The 18745-nt window shown below is 42.9% G+C and overlaps 1 protein-coding gene across 1 annotated transcript; it reads left to right on the forward strand.

Moving 5' to 3' along the window:
• Nucleotides 1-3364: 3364 nt before the first annotated feature.
• NOXRED1 (NADP dependent oxidoreductase domain containing 1) lies at nt 3365-15134 on the forward strand (the record flags this gene model as incomplete). Its single annotated transcript, XM_084240305.1, has 5 exons — nt 3365-3519; nt 5411-5598; nt 13449-13629; nt 14197-14348; nt 14908-15134. The coding sequence occupies 5 exons, from the start codon at nt 3365-3367 to the stop codon at nt 15132-15134; spliced, it is 903 nt and encodes a 300-aa protein (XP_084096431.1).
• Between the last annotated feature and the right edge of the window lie 3611 nt (nt 15135-18745).

Genomic DNA, 18745 nt, shown 5'->3' on the forward strand with positions numbered 1-18745 from the left:
CCAGCTCTACTACCCACAAGCTGTCTGATGCTGGGTGAGTTCCTTCCTCTCTAAACTCATTGTCTTCATTTGTAATAATAGGAGGGCCTGCTACAGAGCTGGTGGAGATTTGTGCTCTGTGACTGGAGGTTAACAGAGTAGAAGGAAGAAAATATGCTCGTTCAGAGGCACGCAGCATGCTTTAAGGCAATCTGGTTCTCCACTAGGGGCAACTTTGCCCCCAGGAACCTTGTATCAATGTCTGGAGACACTTGTTACTGCAGCAAGATGAAGGCATGTAGGCCGCTAAACATCCTGAAAGGGCCAGGCTGCCACCCACAGTGTCACACAGAATGTCAGTAATGCTAATACTGAGGAACCTGTGTTAAGGACAGCTGGCTCCAACTCTTGCTCCTACTTTGCAATCCCTTTACCATTCCAAGTAACCTCATATTTGGTTCAAGATCGTCTCTCTTGCTGTTGAAGATAAAAGCTCAATTTGATAAATTATGGTTATTGGCTGATTTCAAACAAACTGCTGACTTCACTAACTAGTTCATCTGTTAGGGTTCATTTAGAGAAACAGACCACTGGGAGTCTAGTCTGTCCAAATTGCCCATCTGTCCATCCATCTATTTAATTTATGGGCTGGATTCATTACAGCAACTGGACCTTAGTCAAGTGTGGCAGTTGGTTAAAAAGTCTTTGGAAGGTTGTCTTCATGTCTGGTGGGAGAGCTGGAAATCCAAAGGCAAGCAAGGGAAGATTGGTATAAAGTGAAGGAGAGCAAGGACATTTTGGAGCCCATGGAATTGGACTAGACTGTGTCACTTCTCACTGCCTCCAGTCTTAATGGGGTGTGCCACAAAAGGGCCCAGGGGGTGATGTGTCAGGCCAGGCCCAATTGCTGCCCCACACTGATAGGATCACCAGCAGACAACCAAATGCTGCCCCAACCTTGCCAGCATAAATGCAAACTAGCTGCTGCTTCACCTCCTCCCTCCAGATCTTGCACAAAAATCCCCCAAATGAAACATACAGGGAAGGGAATTCTGGAAAACAGCCCAGCCTAGCCAACTTTACTATTATAAAGTCACAACCATGGATCCCCATTTTGAGGATGCACAGAGGAGAGACAGACCTAGAATCCATGTTTGTAAAAGTTAATCTGTGCTGCATTGGACATGCTGAGCTGAGAGGTTTTGAGTTTCTCTTTCCTGCATCGCTGGAAACATCGCTTGCAACATTAGGACATTAGGAGGACCTTTCTACTGTTTTGGTGTAAGGAAATGTTTCTTAGACTTGAGAACTTCCATGCATCTTGCTTGAAGTTCTGGAGACTTGGGTGGTTGTTTTGTTTTGTTTTTTTTAAAGATTTTATTTATACAAAAACCAGGGTACAGGTCAGGTGTCTGGGGGGGGGGGGAGTAAGAGAATTCACCACAGACAGTGGGGAGCAGAACAGGCTGACTGGCTGAAATACACTGCTGAGGGGAGCAGCGGGCGAGTCAGGAGAGGTCTGCTGCGCCATGTGGGTCACCTCCCTGGCAGGGGATCGAACTCATGCTTCACTGGCTGGTGATAGTTTGATGGCTGAAACTTTAACCCCAGCGCCACCAGGGAAGCCCTCAATAAACAATTTAAAAAGAATATTAGAGATAAGTAGCTTTAAATACCAATCTCACTTTTGCCATTGCTATAAAATAGTTTTAAATATCTTTGATTTCTTTTTTCCAGCTTTATTGAGGTATAATTAAAATTAAATATGTTAAAATTTGCATTGTGACAATTTGAAAAATATTGTGAAATGATTATCACAATCAAATTAACACATCCATCACTTCACATAGTTGCCTTTTGTGTGCATGGTGAAAATGCTTCAGACCTAATTAGCAAATTTCAAGTATACAGCACAGTATTACTAACTTTATTTTTAAAAAAGATTTATTTGTTTATACATTCAGGAAATGGGGCACAGGCCAGAGGTGGGGGCATGAGAGGATTCACCAGAGACAGAGTGGGGAGCAGAACAGGCAGATTGACCGAAATACACTGCTGAGGGGAGCAGTGGGGGAGTCAGGAGAGGTCTGCTGCGCCATGTGGGTAGCTCCAGGGCAAGGGATCGTACTCGTGCTGCAGTGGCTGTGGATAGCCTCATAGGTTGCATCTTAACCCCTTGCACCACCAGGGAGGCCCCAGTATTATTAACTTTTGTCACCATGCTATCTTGAGATCCCTAGAACTTACCTTTTTCACTGATTTCTTGAACATAATAAAGGAGAGGTTTGAAAAACAATTCCTTGAGTGCTGCTAAGATCTGTATATTTCAGGCTGCAAAAAAATCTAGTCCAGAACCTTTTGGGGAAAGGAGGGGACCATACTAACCTGGTGAAAGGAATCCATATCCACACGTTGCAAACCCTCTCAGTGGGCTGGCCCCTTTAAGACTCAGAGACTGAAGCAACCTGGTAGCTACGGAGTCATAATGACAACTTTCTTGGATAATTCTCACTGGAAATGTAGTTCTCCGGGACCAGAAGTACTGAGTAGAGCCATGTCCTCAGTTTGATTGGTGAGAGATATATGCAGATGGGTTTATATGTCTCTGACTTCACTTTCTAAAATGTAGTCCCTGCCCTAAACAATACTGATATTTATATTTTTTTCAGGTGACACTATTTATTCAATATTTTACAAGTAAATTAAAATATTAGTTGCAATAATTAAATTAAAGGAAGTATTGAGTATAAACATCTTTTTTCCATAGAAGAAATAGAGAACATTTCCAGTTATCCATGCCTCCCTCTTTACCCGCCACCCCCCTCAAAAAAAAAACCTAGCTGTGATGTCTTCAAAGGGGAATTACCACTAAATCTTTAAGAGCCGATAACTCCAATAGGACCATGCTACTTAGAAAATAGTTTGGACTATTGTCTACCCTGTGGGAAACAGTTTAGTGAAAGGGAAGAATTTCTTTGAAATATGGTCTAAGTGCTCACTCTTAATTTTAAAACTTAGCAGGAAATGGAAGGGAACAGGTGCTGGCCCAAGAGTTCTGTAAACCTCATTGCTAATGTAAATGCATCTGCTGGAAGAAGTGGCAAACCTATGTGAAGGAACATTACCTTGGATTTTTGCTCAGGTTTTCCATGAATCCAGGTATTCCTGCTTCATGGATAGCCAGTGCTTAGGACCCCTCTAGGACTCGCAGTTAAACAGAAGTGGATGACAGGTGTCAGCTCAGAAGCTGGGACTGAAGGGTTAAGGCCCATCATCACGAGAACCCGTGACTTGGCGCACACACACCCTCCTGCACGGACACCCTCTGCTTCCAGAACCGGGAGCCAAACTGGTATCTTTCCCAGCAGGAAATGGTGGCTTAGAAATGGACTTGATAGAGGACCTTGAGTCCCTGAAGTTTGAACATGGGATTCAGGAGCAAGACTGCAGCTGGCTGTACTTGCAGGGTCGTTTCCGGGGACTGATGGTCAAGGCTTGTGCCCATGCAACCTTCTTCTGCAAGCTACTCCATAAATTGAGGTAAGCTGGTTTCCAGGTTCAAGCAGGTGGAGAAGAGTCTGTGGAGAATACAGATGATATAAGCATTTCATACCGGAAGATAAATTTGGCAGAGGGAGTATCTTCCTACCTATTCTAACCCATAGTCTAACCCATAGACTCTGAAAGCACCAGGGAGATGCATACCAGGGACCCTTGACTGTGGTTACATAACACAGTATGGGTTAGTGCTGATTTCCTTTCATTTGGTGGATTGATTAAATGATCCATTCATTTACCCATTCACCCACCAGCTTGTCTTCTGCAGCTACTAATGACTAGCCAGTTTATGGATAGTGGCTGAAAATGGAGCCAGTTCTTTATTTTGAGGGTGAGCTAACAGTGGAACGCTCCCTCAAAGGAAAGTCACCTACACCAGTGGGGGTCCCTACGGTCAGGTGATTTGCTTAAAACCAGCAATAAGGATTTGCAGAGAAGCTGTCAGTCCAGTCCATATCTTTGTGCAACATGACTTCAGACAGAGCTGGGTACCTAGGAGTGGGCTCCTGGATTCTAGAATTCTGGGTCACTCCTGGAGCATCCCCCCCAACCCATTCCCCACCAGTCTATTTCTTGATTTTCACTGAAATTAGATCAACTCCTACATGGCAAGACCAAATCTGAGTTTGCTGATTGGCTTGCTGATAAGGATGCATAAACTTACTGGTTGCATCTGAGATGAATGGTGAGAAGTCAATATGTGAAACTTCCAGGAGGCATTTTATATTTGGAAGGATCAGTCATTGAGAAAATATTCTCCTCTCTGCCAAGAGAGAAGTCTTAAAAAGAATGTAGCTTGTGATGCTTTCTGGAAATGCCAGAGTTTGAAGATTCCAATTTTTACATAAAAAATAGAATAAAAAGTTAAAAGAAACAGAACAAATATGTGGTTGTCATAGAACACCATAAAATAATGCTTTGTGGATCCAGACCTCCGACTTTGTTCTTGGGCCAAGGAAACAATTCCAGAACCAACGGGAAGTGAACGTCTGAAAAGACTGGACTCAAATTCTTTTTTTTTTTTTTAAGATTTATTTTTTTATTTATTTATACAAGCACTGGGTACAGTCAGAAGCGCGGGAGGGCGAGAGAATTAACCAGAGCCAGAGCGGGGAGCAGAGCAGGCAGAAGGACCGAAGTACACTGCTGAGGGGAGCAGCGGGCGGCAGGAGAGGTCTGCGCGCCATGCGGGACCCTCCTCCGGTGGCCGGGGAGCAGCCGGGGATCGAACTGGCGACGCAGAGGCTGCAGGCAGCTTCGCAACCCAGCGCTCAACTGCTGCGCCACCGGGGAGGCCCTGGACTCAAATTCTTGACCGTCAATTTCTAAGAACTGTTTGCTCTTATAAACCACTTACTTTTAGAAATCATAACATTTGAGAGAAGCTAAGTTAGTTGGTTTCCTGGGTCTCTGCAGGACTGAAATAGCAATCCAGAGAGAACTGTCACGTGGGCAAAGTGAACTGACCTCTGTGCCCAGGAAACAACGAAGGAACTGGCCACAGCTCCAGGTGACGTGGAACAGTGACCACTCACACGAGCGTGCTGAGCCACAGAAATGGTTAGCTATTCACATCTCGTGTTTAAGAAGGCAGGGAATTAAATACACAATACATGTAACACAATGTTTATTGACAAATGTTTTAAACAAGTTTCGGTGCCATGAAGGAATACACTTTACTTTCTGGAAAATTCACTCAGGAGGACCATTTCAGTCCCTAGTGGTATTAATTGGAATGCTTATCTCTGGAGTACTTAAGGTGCCACCAGGCTGCCACACAGACATTAAAATAGAGATGTCAGAGGCTGAGAGTCAAGAACAGCCACAGGTGTGTGTGTGCTTATGTGTGTGTGTCTGTGTGTCCATCTTGCAGGGCATCATTACCTGAGAAACTAACCAACTTGGGGGAATCGCTAGATAACAGCGTTGCTGCTGGTGAGCTGAAAGTGGGCATTATTGGAGGCGGCCACCTTGGGAAGCAGCTGGCTCTGACACTGCTTCAGCTTGTCCCCCTCCCTGCAAGGAACCTTCGCATCTCCACGCGGAGGCCAGAGACCCTGGGTAAGGCTCATGGGAGAAATGGGCCTTGGGTGTGCTTCTCAGGTGTTGACCAGGCCATTTTGAAAGAGTCCCTTGAAAGAAGAATCCTTGCCTCTAGCTGGTTCCCAGATTGCTAGCTCTGAGGGAAGCTAGGAAGATGATTTCTTGACTTACTCCTTAAAACATCTTTCTTCTCCACTTCAATGTTTTCTATTCATTTCTCCACCCTATGCTCTTGCAGTGAGGTATACCTTTTTGGTCCTTGATGAGAGACGTTTTCCAGAGTTCAAACCTTACTGGATCAGCTGGCATCCAGGGGGGTCAGTGAACCAGTTCCAAACATTAGCCCAGTGTTTTTAAAAATGACATGTACCAAATAAAAATAAGTTTTGTAGAGATTCCATTTACTAATCTGTGGTGACAGATATCAAAACAGTGAGATTGAAAAGGGGTGTGAAGGAACTTTTTGGGGGGATGGGAATGTTCACTATATTGAAAGAGGGGTAAGTTCCATGGGATGTATAAGTATTTGTCAAAAATGACAACTGTAAGCTTCTCTGTGTTGCCCTCATCTAAATATACTTCAGTAAGTAGTAAGTATAAAACAATACATGCATATTATAAAAATACTTATAATATGCAGGGAAGTAAATAATAACTACTATCACCCCCTGACCATATTGCTGGCATTAGCAAGAACACTGGAGGGAACTCTGTACCCTGCTTTTTTCAGTTACTGTCTTTTTTTTTATTTTTTTATTTTTTTTTTATAAATTTTATTGTTATATTCCCCATACAATTGCAGCCCCCCCATTCTGACCCCAATCCCTCCCCTCCCGCCCCCGCCCCCCTAAAAGTGTCTCTGGTTCATAGTTTTTTGTTGATTTTGATTTTCACTTTCTTATATTCATTTTCCTGGTCCCTTATTTAAGTTTTCTAGATTCCTGCTATGAGTGAGACCATCCGGTATTTTTCTTTTTCTTTTTGGCTTATTTCGCTGAGCATGATCCCTTCCAGCGCCATCCATGTTGCTGCAAATTGCATGTGTTTATCTTTTTTGAATGCTGAGTAATATTCCATGGTATATATGTACCACATCTTCTTGATCCAGTCATCTATTTTTGGGCATTTGGGTTGTTTCCAAAGCTTAGCTATTGTAAACAGTGCTGCTATAAACATAGGGGTGCAGGTGCTCTTTGGAATTGATGTTTCTGTGTCCTTTGGGTAAATACCTAGGAGTGGAATTGCTGGATCATATGGAAGCTCTATGTTTAGTAGGTCCAGAAATCTCCACACAGCTTTCCACAGTGGTTGGACCAGTTTGCACTCCCACCAACAGTGCAGAAGAGTTCCTTTTTCTCCACACCCTCGCCAACATTTGTTGTTGCTAGTTTTTTTAATATGTGCCATTCTCACTGGTGTAAGATGGTATCTCATGGTAGTTTTGATTTGCATTTCCCTGATTACAAGTGATGTTGAACATTTTTTCATATGCCTGTTGGCCATTTGCATTTCCTCTTCAGAGAAGTTTCTTTTTAGCTCTTCTGCCCATTTTTTGACTGGATTATTTTCTTTGTTGTTGTTGAGTCTCATCAGCTCTTTGCAGATTTTTGTGATCAGTCCTTTATCATTAGTGTTGGGTGCAAAAATGTTCTCCCAGTTGGTGGGGTTTCTCTTTGTTTTTGTTATTGTCTCTTTTGCGGTGCAAAAGCTCTTTAATTTGATGTAGTCCCAGCTGTTTATCTTTGCCTTCACTATCACTGCTTTGGGTGATGTGTCTGTAAAGATGTCTTTGATGTGCAAATCACGTAGTGTTTTGCCTATATTTCCTTCTATATATTTTATGGTTTCAGGTCTTATGTCTAGTTCTTTAATCCATTTTGAGTTGATTTTTGTGTATGGTGTGAGGTAGTGGTCAAGCTTCATTCTTTTGCACGTAGCGACCCAGTTTTCCCAGCACCATTTATTGAACAAACTTTCTTTGCTCCAATGCATATTCTTTGCTCCTTTGTCAAAGATTAGTTGACCATAAATCTGTGGGTTTATTTCTGGATTTTCTATTCGATTCCATTGGTCTGTATGTCTGTTCTTGTTCCAATACCATGCAGTTTTGATGATTATGGCTTTGTAGTATAGTTTGAAGTCTGGGAGTGTGATGCCTCCATTCCCTTCTTTTTTTTTTCAGGAGAGCTTTGGCTATTCGGGGTTTTTTGTGATTCCATATGAATTTCATCAATAATTGTTCTATTTCTTTGAAGAATGACATTGAAATTTTGATTGGAATAGCATTGAATCTGTATATTGCTTTTGGAAGGATGGCCATTTTAATAATGTTTATTCTTCCAATCCATGAGCAGGGGATGTCTCTCCATTTCTTTGTGTCTTCTTCTATTTCTTTTAACAGTGTTTTATAGTTTTCTTTGTATAGGTCCTTTACCTCTTTTGTTAGATTTATTCCCAAATATTTGATTTTTTTTGTTTCAATAACAAAAGGGATGGTTTTTTTGATTTCTTCTTCTTCAGATTTATTGTTTGTGTATAGGAAGGCTACTGACTTCTGCGTGTTGATTTTGTATCCTGCCACTTTACTGAACTGATTGATGAGTTGAATTAGCTTTTCTGTGGAGTTTTTGGGGTTCTCTATGTATAATATCATATCGTCTGCAAATAGTGATAGTTTGACTTCTTCTTTTCCTATTTGGATTCCTTGGATGTCTTTCTCTTGTCTTATTGCCCTGGCTAGGACTTCCAGTATTATATTGAAAAGCAGTGATGAGAGTGGACATCCTTGTCTTGTTCCAGATCTTAATGGAATTGCTTTCAGCTTTTCACCATTGAGAATGATACTGGCTGTTGGCTTGTCATAGATGGCCTTTATGATGTTGAGGTATGTTCCTTGTATCCCAAGAATTTCAAGGGCTTTTATCATGAATGGGTGTTGCACTTTGTCGAAAGCTTTCTCAGCATCTATTGATATTATCATATGGTTTTTATATTTCTTTTTGTTGATGTGTTGGATAACGTTGATTGATTTTCGGATGTTAAAACATCCTTGTGCCCCTGGAATGAATCCAACTTGGTCGTGGTGAATTATCTTATGGATACATTGTTGGATTCTGATGGCTAAAATTTTATTGAGGATTTTTGCATCAGTGTTCATTAGGGAGATTGGCCTGTAGTTTTCCTTTTTTGTGTTGTCCTTGTTCGGTTTTGGTATTAGTGTAATGTTGGCTTCATAAAACGTGTTTGGTATTGTCCCTTCCTTCTCAATTTTTTGGAAGAGTTTGTGAAGGATAGGCACTAATTCGTCTCTGAATGTTTGGTAGAATTCATTTGTAAATCCATCAGGTCCTGGGCTTTTGTTTTTGGGGAGGTTTTTGATTACCATTTCAATTTCGCTAATTGTAATTGGTCTGTTTAGGTGTTCTATTTCTTCTTTATCTAGCTTTGGGTGATTGTAGAGTTGTAGGAATTTGTCCATCTCCTCTAGATTGTTAAACTTGTTTCCATATAACTGTTCATAGTAGTTACTGATTATTCTTTTGATTTCTGCTGTGTCCGTTGTGATTTCTCCTCTTTCATTGATGATCCTGTTTATTTGTGCTTTCTCCCTTTTTTCCTTTGTGAGCCTGGCTAGAGGTTTGTCTATTTTATTGATTTTTTCAAAGAACCAGCTCTTGGTTTCATTGATCTTTTGGATTGTTTTTTTTAGTTTCAATTTCATTTATTTCTGCTTTGGTTTTTATTATTTCTTTTCTTCTACTGGTTTTGGGGTTTTTTTGTTGTTCTTTTTCTAGATCTTTGAGCTTCGAGATTAGGTTGTTTCTTTGCGCTCTTTCTTGTTTCTTGATATGAGCTTCTATTGCTATATATTTTCCTCTTATTACTGCTTTTGCTGCATCCCATACATTTAGGATATTGGTGTCCTCCTTGTCGTTCAATTCAAAAAATTTTTTAATTTCTTCTTTGATCTCCTCATTAGTCCAATGGTCTTCCAGTAGTGTGGTTTTTAATCTCCATGAGGTAGGAAAGTTCCTTGCCTTCTTTTTATGGTTTATTTCTAGTTTGATGCCTTCATGGTCAGAAAAGATGGTTGATATGATTTCAATCTTGGTGTATCTGTTGATGTTTGTCTTGTGCCCCAGTATGTGATCGATCCTGGAGAATGATCCGTGTGCGCTTGAGAAAAATGTGTACTCCGTTTTTTTGGGGTTTAGTGTTCTATAGATGTCTGTTAAGCCCAATTGCTCTAGGTCCTTATTTAGAGCTTTGGTTTCTTTACTTATTTTTTGTCTTGTTGATCTATCCATTGTTGATAGTGGTGTGTTGAAGTCTCCCACTACGTATGTGTTTTCTCTGATGTCTGTTTTCAGAGAGGACAACAGTTGTCTGATATATTTTGGTGCTCCTTCGTTTGGTGAGTATATGTTAATGAGTGTTATTTCTTCTTGAAGTATTGTCCCCTTGATCATAATGTAGTGACCATTGGGGTCTCTTTTTATCTTTTTGAGTTTGAAATCTGTTTTATCTGATATAAGTATAGCTGTTCCTGCTTTCTTTTTTGGTCCATTTGCTTGTAGGATTGTTTTCCATCCTTTAACTTTGAGCCTATTTTTATCTTTTGTAGCTAAATGTGTTTTCTGGAGACAGCAAAAGGTTGGGTTTTGTTTCTTAATCCAGGCTGCAACTCTGTGTCTTTTTATTGAAGAGTTTAGTCCATTTACATTTAGAGTTAATATTGATATGTTAACATCTGTATTTGCCATTGTGTTTGTCTTTCCTTTGATTTTATTTATTTATTCTTTTAATAACTTTTTTTTTTTTGGCCTTCTTTCATTGTTATTCGTCCCTCTGAGGTTCTGGCTTTAGGACTCCTTGTAGTATTTTTTGGAGTGGGGGTTTAGTTGCAATGAAATTCCGGAGTTTCTGTTTGTCTGGGAAGGTCCATATTCTTTCTTCAAAGAGGAAGGAGAGCTTTGCGGGATAGAGTATTCTTGGTTGGCATCTGTTTTCTTGGAGTCTGTTGACTATGTCCCTCCACTCTCTCCTTGCCCGTAGTGTTTCTTCGGAGAAGTCTGATGTCAGCCTGATTGGTTTTCCTTTGAATGTTATCTGTTTCTTCCCTCTTGTCAGCTTCATTATTTTTTCCTTGTCCTGGATTCTTGGGAGCTTTACTATTATGTGTCTTGCTGTATTTTTCCTTTTGTCGTGGAAGTTTGGTGTTCTTCTTGCTTCTTGTATATCAATTTTCAGCTCCTTCTTCACATTTGGGAAGTTCTCTTCAATTATCTCTTTGAATATTTTCTCTGTTCCTACATCTCTCTCCTCTCCTTCTGGTATTCCTATAACTCTTATATTTCCTTTCCTCATGGAGTCAGATAGTTCCCGAAGTCTTTCCTCGTTCTTTTTCCTTCGTACTTCTCTTTCCTTTTCTGTTTTGGTTCTTTTTATTTCTGTGTCTTCAAGATTACTTATTCGTTCTTCCATTTCATCTATTCTGCTTTCATTGCTTTTCCCAGAATTCTTTAGTTCTTCCATTAATTCTTTGATCTCCTGCATTTCTTTTACTTCCCTCTTTAGGGACTCAATTTCTTTCTTCTGAGCGTTGTTTTCCCTCTCTAGGGACTCGATTGCATTCTTCTGATCATTGATTATTTTTCCCTTATCATTGTTTTCCTTTATGACTTCTGTCAGTTTTTTAATCACGGCAATTTTAAATTCTCTTTCTGGAAGGCTCAGAAATTCTTCCAAGTTATTGTCGTTGCAATCTGGGGGCTGGTTTTCTTTTTGTGGTGTGCTTTTTCTCTGGAGAGTTGCTAGGTTGCATGTGGTTCTTCTCCTCCCTACTGTCTGTTTTCTAATTTGCCGAATGCGTTAGGACACTGTGTTGTTGGGACTGGCCGGCATCTTGGGTGGGCTTCTCTGCTCCCCTCTGGTTCCTCCAGGAGTCATCTGTCAGTTTCAAGCAGTCTTTACTGGAGAAAGGTCCCTGTTCTAAAATGCCGATGTGGGGACACACTCCCCTGTGCGCCTGGTCTGCCCCGGCGGTGGGTTCCTGCTCCCCCTCTGGGCTTGGACTGCAGGCCAGAGGGGGTCTGGCGTGGGCGAACTTCCCCCGCTCCCCTCTGGCTCCTGAGGAAGCCTTCTGCAGGTAGTCTTTACTGAAGAAATGTCCCTGTTCTAAAATGGTGATGTGGGACACACTCCCTGCGCGTCTGGTCTCAGGCACACTCTTCTGCGCGCCTGGTCTGCCCCGGCTGTGGGTGCTCGCTCTCCCTGTCGGCTCAGACTACTTGTTCGGAAGGGGCCCGGTGTGGGCTAACTCCCCAGCTGGCCACTAGCTCCTTCAGGAGCCTCTGCTGGCTTCAAGTCGCTAGGTGGCGCCAGAGATCTCTCCTAGAGCCCTTGGGGAGCTGATTTTCCACCCCGTGGGACAGGGAGCAGAGCGGGGATGGTAGGGTACACCTCAACGGCTTTGGGGTGCTGTGTCTGCCTTGTGCCCCACCGTCGTGGGGAACCCACGCCCCTAATTTCGTGCCCCGGGTCTCAGTTCCAAAGCCCTCAGTTCCAGGACGCGGGCTGTAGCCCAGATCAGTGGCGCGGGAATGGCACCTTTTGAATCCTGCTTCCCTGCCTGGGCGCCTGGTTCCTGCTCACTCAGGGAGGGCCTCCGTGGTCTCCCCGCAAGCCTAGGTCGCAGGCGCAGGGACCTGGGCAGCTGCGATCCGATCTGGATCAGCGCGCCGCTTTCCTCGCAAGCTTACCGGGCGGCCGGGGCTGTGTGCTGGTGCTGGTGCTGGTCTCCTCCTGGGGGGCGGGGCTCTCTTTAATGGCGCCTGGAGCTCACCTCCGCGGCGGATCCTGCAGGGTTCTCCACAGCTCCCGTTCACGGGGTGTGGTGGCTGAAATAGTTCCTTTCCACTCACAGTCCCACTTGCTGCGTCCGTTTTTCTTGTTGGCCGTTTTGGTTTGTTGTTTCCCTCCTCTCTGCGGGTCGGAGAGTGCCGCCTCTGTGGGCGGGAGAGGGGAGCAGGGTTCTGCGCTTCCCTCCCTTCTGGTCCTCTTTTATGGCAACTTTCTTCTTCGGGCAGTTTGCTGGAGTCGTCCGTTTATCTTCCGTGTCCCAGTTCTCACTGGGACCTGCCGCTTTTCCTCCCTATTAACTTTTTTTAATGGGAGATCTTACTCGCAGCGTCTCCTCGCCGCCATGTTGCTCCGCCCCTCCTCAGTTACTGTCTTATGAGCATATTCTCATATCATCTGACATCCTGCAAAATCATGTTAAGGCCGTATAGTACTCCCAAGTAGGGCTATACCATACTTTATATAACTATGCACTATTTATTTGGACTACTACTACTATTTGGACTACTTTGTATATAATTTTATAAATAAAATTACTATTCAAAGAACAGGTGTAGTTTTATTTAAAAAATAATTTGTACGCAATAAACTGCACATTTAGAAAGTGTATAGGGCCTCCCCTGGTGGCACAGCGGTTAAGCGCTGGGTAGCAAGGCTGCCCGAGGCCTCTGCAGTGCTGGTTCGATCCCCGGCCACCGGCAAGGGTCCCACCAAAAAAAAAAAAAAAAAAGTGTATAATTAGATATTCTGACACATGTATGCAGTTGCGAAACTATCAACATAAGAAGGTAAGGAACACATCAGATGCCAGAAGTTTAGGAATTCTGAGGCAGGAGAGTTCCCGTCTCTCTGCCCCTGTAGCCCTCCACCCAAGAGGCCCCTGATCTGAGCACAGCCACTGATTAGTTTGCATTTTGTAGGGATTTTATATAAATGGAATCATATAGTTTTATTTTTTTTTTGTTTGGACTGACTGCTTTCACGCTCACTTCTTTTGTTTCCTCTAGGTGAGTTCCAGAAACTCGGAATCCAGTGTTTCTACCATAACACTAAACTGGTCGAGTGGGCCAACGTGGTATTCCTCTGTTGCCTGCCAGCCCAGCTGTCTCATATCTGTGTCAAAATTCAACCCAGCCTCAAGGAAGTCTGCATCGTGTACAGCTTTGTCGCTGCCATCCCAATAGCCAGGTACTGTTGTTGGGATGAACACGGAATCTGCAAACAGGCAGAACTGCTCTCCCCTCATCTCAGGCTTCTGCTTCCCAAGAAGCCCCTGACCCTTGGCTTGGTTGTTTCCCATAATAAGGTAGAAGCAGCTTCTTTTCCAGAAAGACCCTTCCTCATTGCATCTCACCAACCTATCCACAAACTGCTTTTGAGGTGGGTCATTTTCTTTGGTGGGCAATTGTTTAGAACACATGGTGCAGGGCCTCCTGCTCCCTAAAGACAACTAGTGTTCCCTGTGCACTAACGAGAAGGGAAACCACCAGTCAACAGCAGGAAAGTGACTGAGAATACGTCTCACAGATTATTTTTATATCCCGGTGTCTAGCCCAGTGCATGGCACGTGATCACATTCAGTAAGTGTTAGATGAATGGCTGGACTACTAACTGCTCAGTAGTCTTCTTGGTGCCCCACAACTTTTGGCCTGGGAGCAGCACGCAGGCAGCCAGTCCTGGGCTCGGGTGTGAACTCAGTGGCTCTCGTGATTAGTCGGCACTGAACCCCCTATCGTGGTGGCTTTTTGTTTCCAGATTGAAACTCCTACTGAACCACACCAACATCTTGCGGCCTCAGTATCAGTGTGTTGCAGATTTTGTCAACTTCTGGGGGACCAATAAGGACGTCACAGCTGCTCTCCAAGACCCCGCAATTCTTCAGGCCACCTGTCCCTACAGCTCTGCTGGTAACAGCTCACTGCTTTGAAGATGGCCTTCCTGCCAGCCTGTTGCTATCATTTTAAATCCTGGGTGTGTGTGGTGGGGGGAGTACACACTAGCTATATCCTCAGCTGTTTAGGCTTTGTATGGAAATGGTTTTGGAGGCAAATAACTGCCTTTATTAGGAAAAGCTGAGAAGGCTGATTATTAGGAACCTGTAAGGATGAACTGGACAAAGCCAGAGGGGAGAAGGGTGCAGTGTGTGGGACCAAACTGGCTTTTCTCTGCTCTAATCTTGCAGTTTCCCTTAGTCCCTACTTCTTATTGACAAGATCCATTTTAGAGATTTCTGGAGATGCTTTTGCCATTAGCAGTGTCTCTGTTAGTCCTGTCTGTCCTCCTGCAGCAGGGTCAACACCTGATGTGTTACATGGGGCACTACACAGGGCCCCTGGCCTTAGCTTGAGGTCCCCACGATCAGTCTGTCTTGCAGAACAGTGGCTGTTCACTGAGGGGCTTCCTCTGTTCCCGGCAAATCTGGTCTTGGAGGTGCTAACTGGCATTTTCCTTCTCCTTGGCATATAGGGGGGATTGTCCTCAACATCAAATGGTTGGAGGGAGTGTTCTACGCGTTCCTGAACATCTGCACGGCCAAGGGCCTGCCCCAGACACAGGTGATGCAGCTCCTGAATGAGCTTTTCCTCTCGGTGCACGCTGAAGACTGCGCGGAAGGTGGAGCCAATTGCCCCAAATTTCAGTTACAGGACTTTGTCAGCAGACTCTATGTTAAGAGACTCCCTCATAAAAGGTAAGGTGTCAGCATCTAATCTCCTCACACTGTTGTCTTAGCAATGTTCCCTCTGCCTTATTTTTTTGTTATCTTCTAAATTTTATATAAACAATCCATGCTTGTAAAACAAATTCCAACTAGTGGAAAGTGAAGGCCTCCTTTACCCCTCAAGCTCCATTTCACAGACTTTATCTCTAATGGCTTTTATATTTTTGTCCTTTTTTTCTAAAGATTTATTTATTTATGCATACAAGAGCTGGGGTACAGGCCAGAGGTATGTGTGGGGGAGGTGTGAGAGGATTCACCAGAGAGAGAGTGGGGAACTGAACAGGCAGACTGACTGAAATACACTGCTGAGGGGAGCAGCAGGTGAGTCAGGAGAGGTCTGCTGAGCCATGTGGGTAGTTCCCTGGCCAGCTGGGGGATTGAACTCATGTTGCAGTGGCTGCAGACAGCTTCACAGGTTGTGCCTTAATCCCTGTGCCACCAGGGAGGCCCTATATTTTTGTCTTTTTACATAGACATTTGCAAACATCTGTTTATACAGTCATATCATAGTGTGTATGAGTATCTGTATCTATCTTGTGGCCACATGGAGACCAGATAGCCTGCTTTTTCATTTTCAGTGTCGTGGATACTATTCTATGTTATTACAATTCTGTTTCACTTATGAACAACAGCAGAGGCAGCTGTTGGAATCATTTAATTAAATGTATTCATCCTGTTTCCTCTAGAAGATGCTGTGGTCCCCCCTAGCTCCAAATTTTGCATAAAGGGTTACTTTGAACATTCTCTTACTTACATTGGTACCAGTATTTCTGGTAGATAAACATCTAGAATTTCTGGGTCAGCAGTTATACCTACTTTATGTTTGACAGGTAGTATTCCCAAATTACTTGTCAAAAACGTGGTGCTTATGTAATCTACACCAGGAGCGCATGAGTGTGCCTTTCTCTATAGCTGGTAACTGTGAGTAGGATGAATCTTTTTAATTTTCAATAATATGATATGGAAAAGTTGTTGTTCATTCCATTTAATGAACTATTGTAAAGTCAATCCCTACAAAGCTGCCATCCATAGATGAAAGAGAACACTTGGTCCTTTCGACCTGGGTGTAAAGTTCTCCAATGTTTTCCAATCATGTCTGTGATAATTTCCTAGTCTCTTTTCCTAACTTTTTAATTAGTCAAATGTTGGCTCACTTCACACCCATCAGAATGGCTAAAAGAACTTTGTAGGACACTTGGAAGCTGGTTTGGCATTATCTACTAAAGCTACATTAATATGTAGCATGTGACCTGGCAATTGCATCTCAAGGTATATATCCAACAGAGATGTAGGCACACACTCAGCAAAGGGAGTTGTGTCTTAGTTTTTACCTTTGCTGCCTTAGGATATATTTTTAATATTAAATCATTATGTTGAATGTTTATCAAGTAGAAAAGTTCCTTCTTAAATGAAGGAGGGATGAGAGAATGTCATCATTTGAACCTATAATGAAATGATGAATCAAAGCCACATCAGCTGAGGGCCTCCCTGGTGGTGCAGGTGGTTGAGCGCCGCACTGTGAAGCTGTCCGCACCCTCTGCAGTGTGGGTTTGATCCCGGACGGCCGGTGAGAATCCCACATGGTGCAGCAGACCTCTCCTGACTCGCCCGCTGCTCCCCTCAGCAGTGTATTTCGTCAGTCTACCTGTTGTGTTCCCCACTTTGTCTCTGGTGAATCCTTTCACTCTCCCACTCATCTGGCCTGTACCCCGCTTCTTGTATAAAAATAAATAAATCTTTAAAAAAAAAAAAAACCAAAGCCACATCAGCTGAGACACTGACAGGGGACTTTGTAATGAAAGGGTCGGACTGAAGATACTAATCAGTTTTAACAGTGCAGAAAGAGAGATGGTGTGTTTCTGGACAAAAATAGACATTGATGAAATAATATTGCCAAAAAAATCAAACCTGAATTGATCAAGTCTGTACATAAAATTACCTATTTACAGGAAATTCAAGAGACAAGAAATGTTAAATGATGAAATGTAGGCATCAAAATCAGGATGTGGAAAATTTTATAGACAAAAACCTCAATTTCTTTAAGAAATACGCCACAAAGGGAAAAAAATAGCAAGGGGACATTTTAGGTTTAAAAAAAAAAAAAAAAAAGAAGAAGAAGAAGAGGAGGGCCTCCCTGGTGGCGCAGCAGTTGAGCGCTGGGTTGCGAAGCTGCCTGCAGCCTCTGCAGCGCCGGTTCGACCCCCGGCTGCTCCCCGGCCACCAGAGGAGGGTCCCACATGGCGCGCAGACCTCTCCTGCCGCCCGCTGCTCCCCTCAGCAGTGTACTTCGGTCCTTCTGCCTGCTCTGCTCCCCGCTCTGGCTCTGGTGAATTCTCTCGCCCTCCGGCGCTTCTGACTGTACCCAGTGCTTGTATAAACAAATAAATAAATCTTTAAAAAAAAAAAAAGACCTTAAAGTCACATTGAACAAAATGCATTATGTACAATTTGCTTTGACCGTGATTCAGACAACCAAAGGCTTAAAAGAAATGAGGTTGTATATTTTATGAAATTAAAGAATTAGTATTGTGGCATGTATTTTAAACAAGTATTTTTAAAAGAGGTTTATACTCAAAAATGTATGGTTTAAATGATAGTGTCTGGGAGTTGCTTCAAAATAGTCCAATAGATGGGGATATAGGACTGGGGTGAGGTTACGGATGAGACAAGATTAGCCATAAATTGATAATTGCTGAATCTGGTGATAGGCACATGAGATTCATTTGACTGTTTTTAAATTTCCTTAATAAAAACAAGTAACTTTCCTCCTATCAGTTGACTAGTCCTCATTCACTAATCCTAATCCTAGTTTTTACTCTACCCAAATGAAAACAAGACAGCACCAACACTGGTTTTCAGGGTGGCTGTACCATTTTATGTTATCACTGGCAATATATAATCCAGTCTCTGTCTCCTCAGCAACATTGGGTTAAATTATTAATTTTCATTTTACCATTACATCTATAGGTCCACTTGTAGAGAACAGTCATCTTTATGATGTTGAATTTTCCCACCCGTGCTTGAGCAGTTTATTTATTCTTTGATTTATTTCATCAATATTTTGTCATTTTTCCACATGCAAGCCTATCCATGTTTTATTAGATTTACACCTATATATTCTTTTTTGTGTTTGTAAATGGTATTGTATTTTAATTTTGGTGCCCAAGAGTTCATTGTTAATATATGTAAATACTATTGATTTCTGTAGGCTCATTTTGTGTCCATAACCTTGTAAACTCACTTATTTGTTTAAAAAAAGATTTATGCATACAAGAACTGGGGTGCAAGCCAGAGGTGACGGGGGGTGACAGGATTCACTAAAGACAGAGTGGGAAACAGAACAGGCAGACTGACTGAAATACACTGCTGAAGGGAGCAGCAGGCGAGGCAGGAGAGGTCTGCTGCACCATGTGGGTAGCTCCCTGCCTGGCTAGGGATCGAACTTGTGCTGCAGAGGCTGCGGATAGCTTCACAGTGTGGTGCTTAAACCCCTTGTGCCACCAAGGAGGCCCTAAACTCACTTATTATAGGGTTTTTTTTTTTTGGTAGTTTCTTTGATTTTCTACATACCCAATCATGCCATCT

Source organism: Talpa europaea (genome assembly GCF_964194135.1).
Source record: "Talpa europaea genome assembly, chromosome: 8".
NCBI classification, from domain to species: domain Eukaryota; kingdom Metazoa; phylum Chordata; class Mammalia; order Eulipotyphla; family Talpidae; genus Talpa; species Talpa europaea.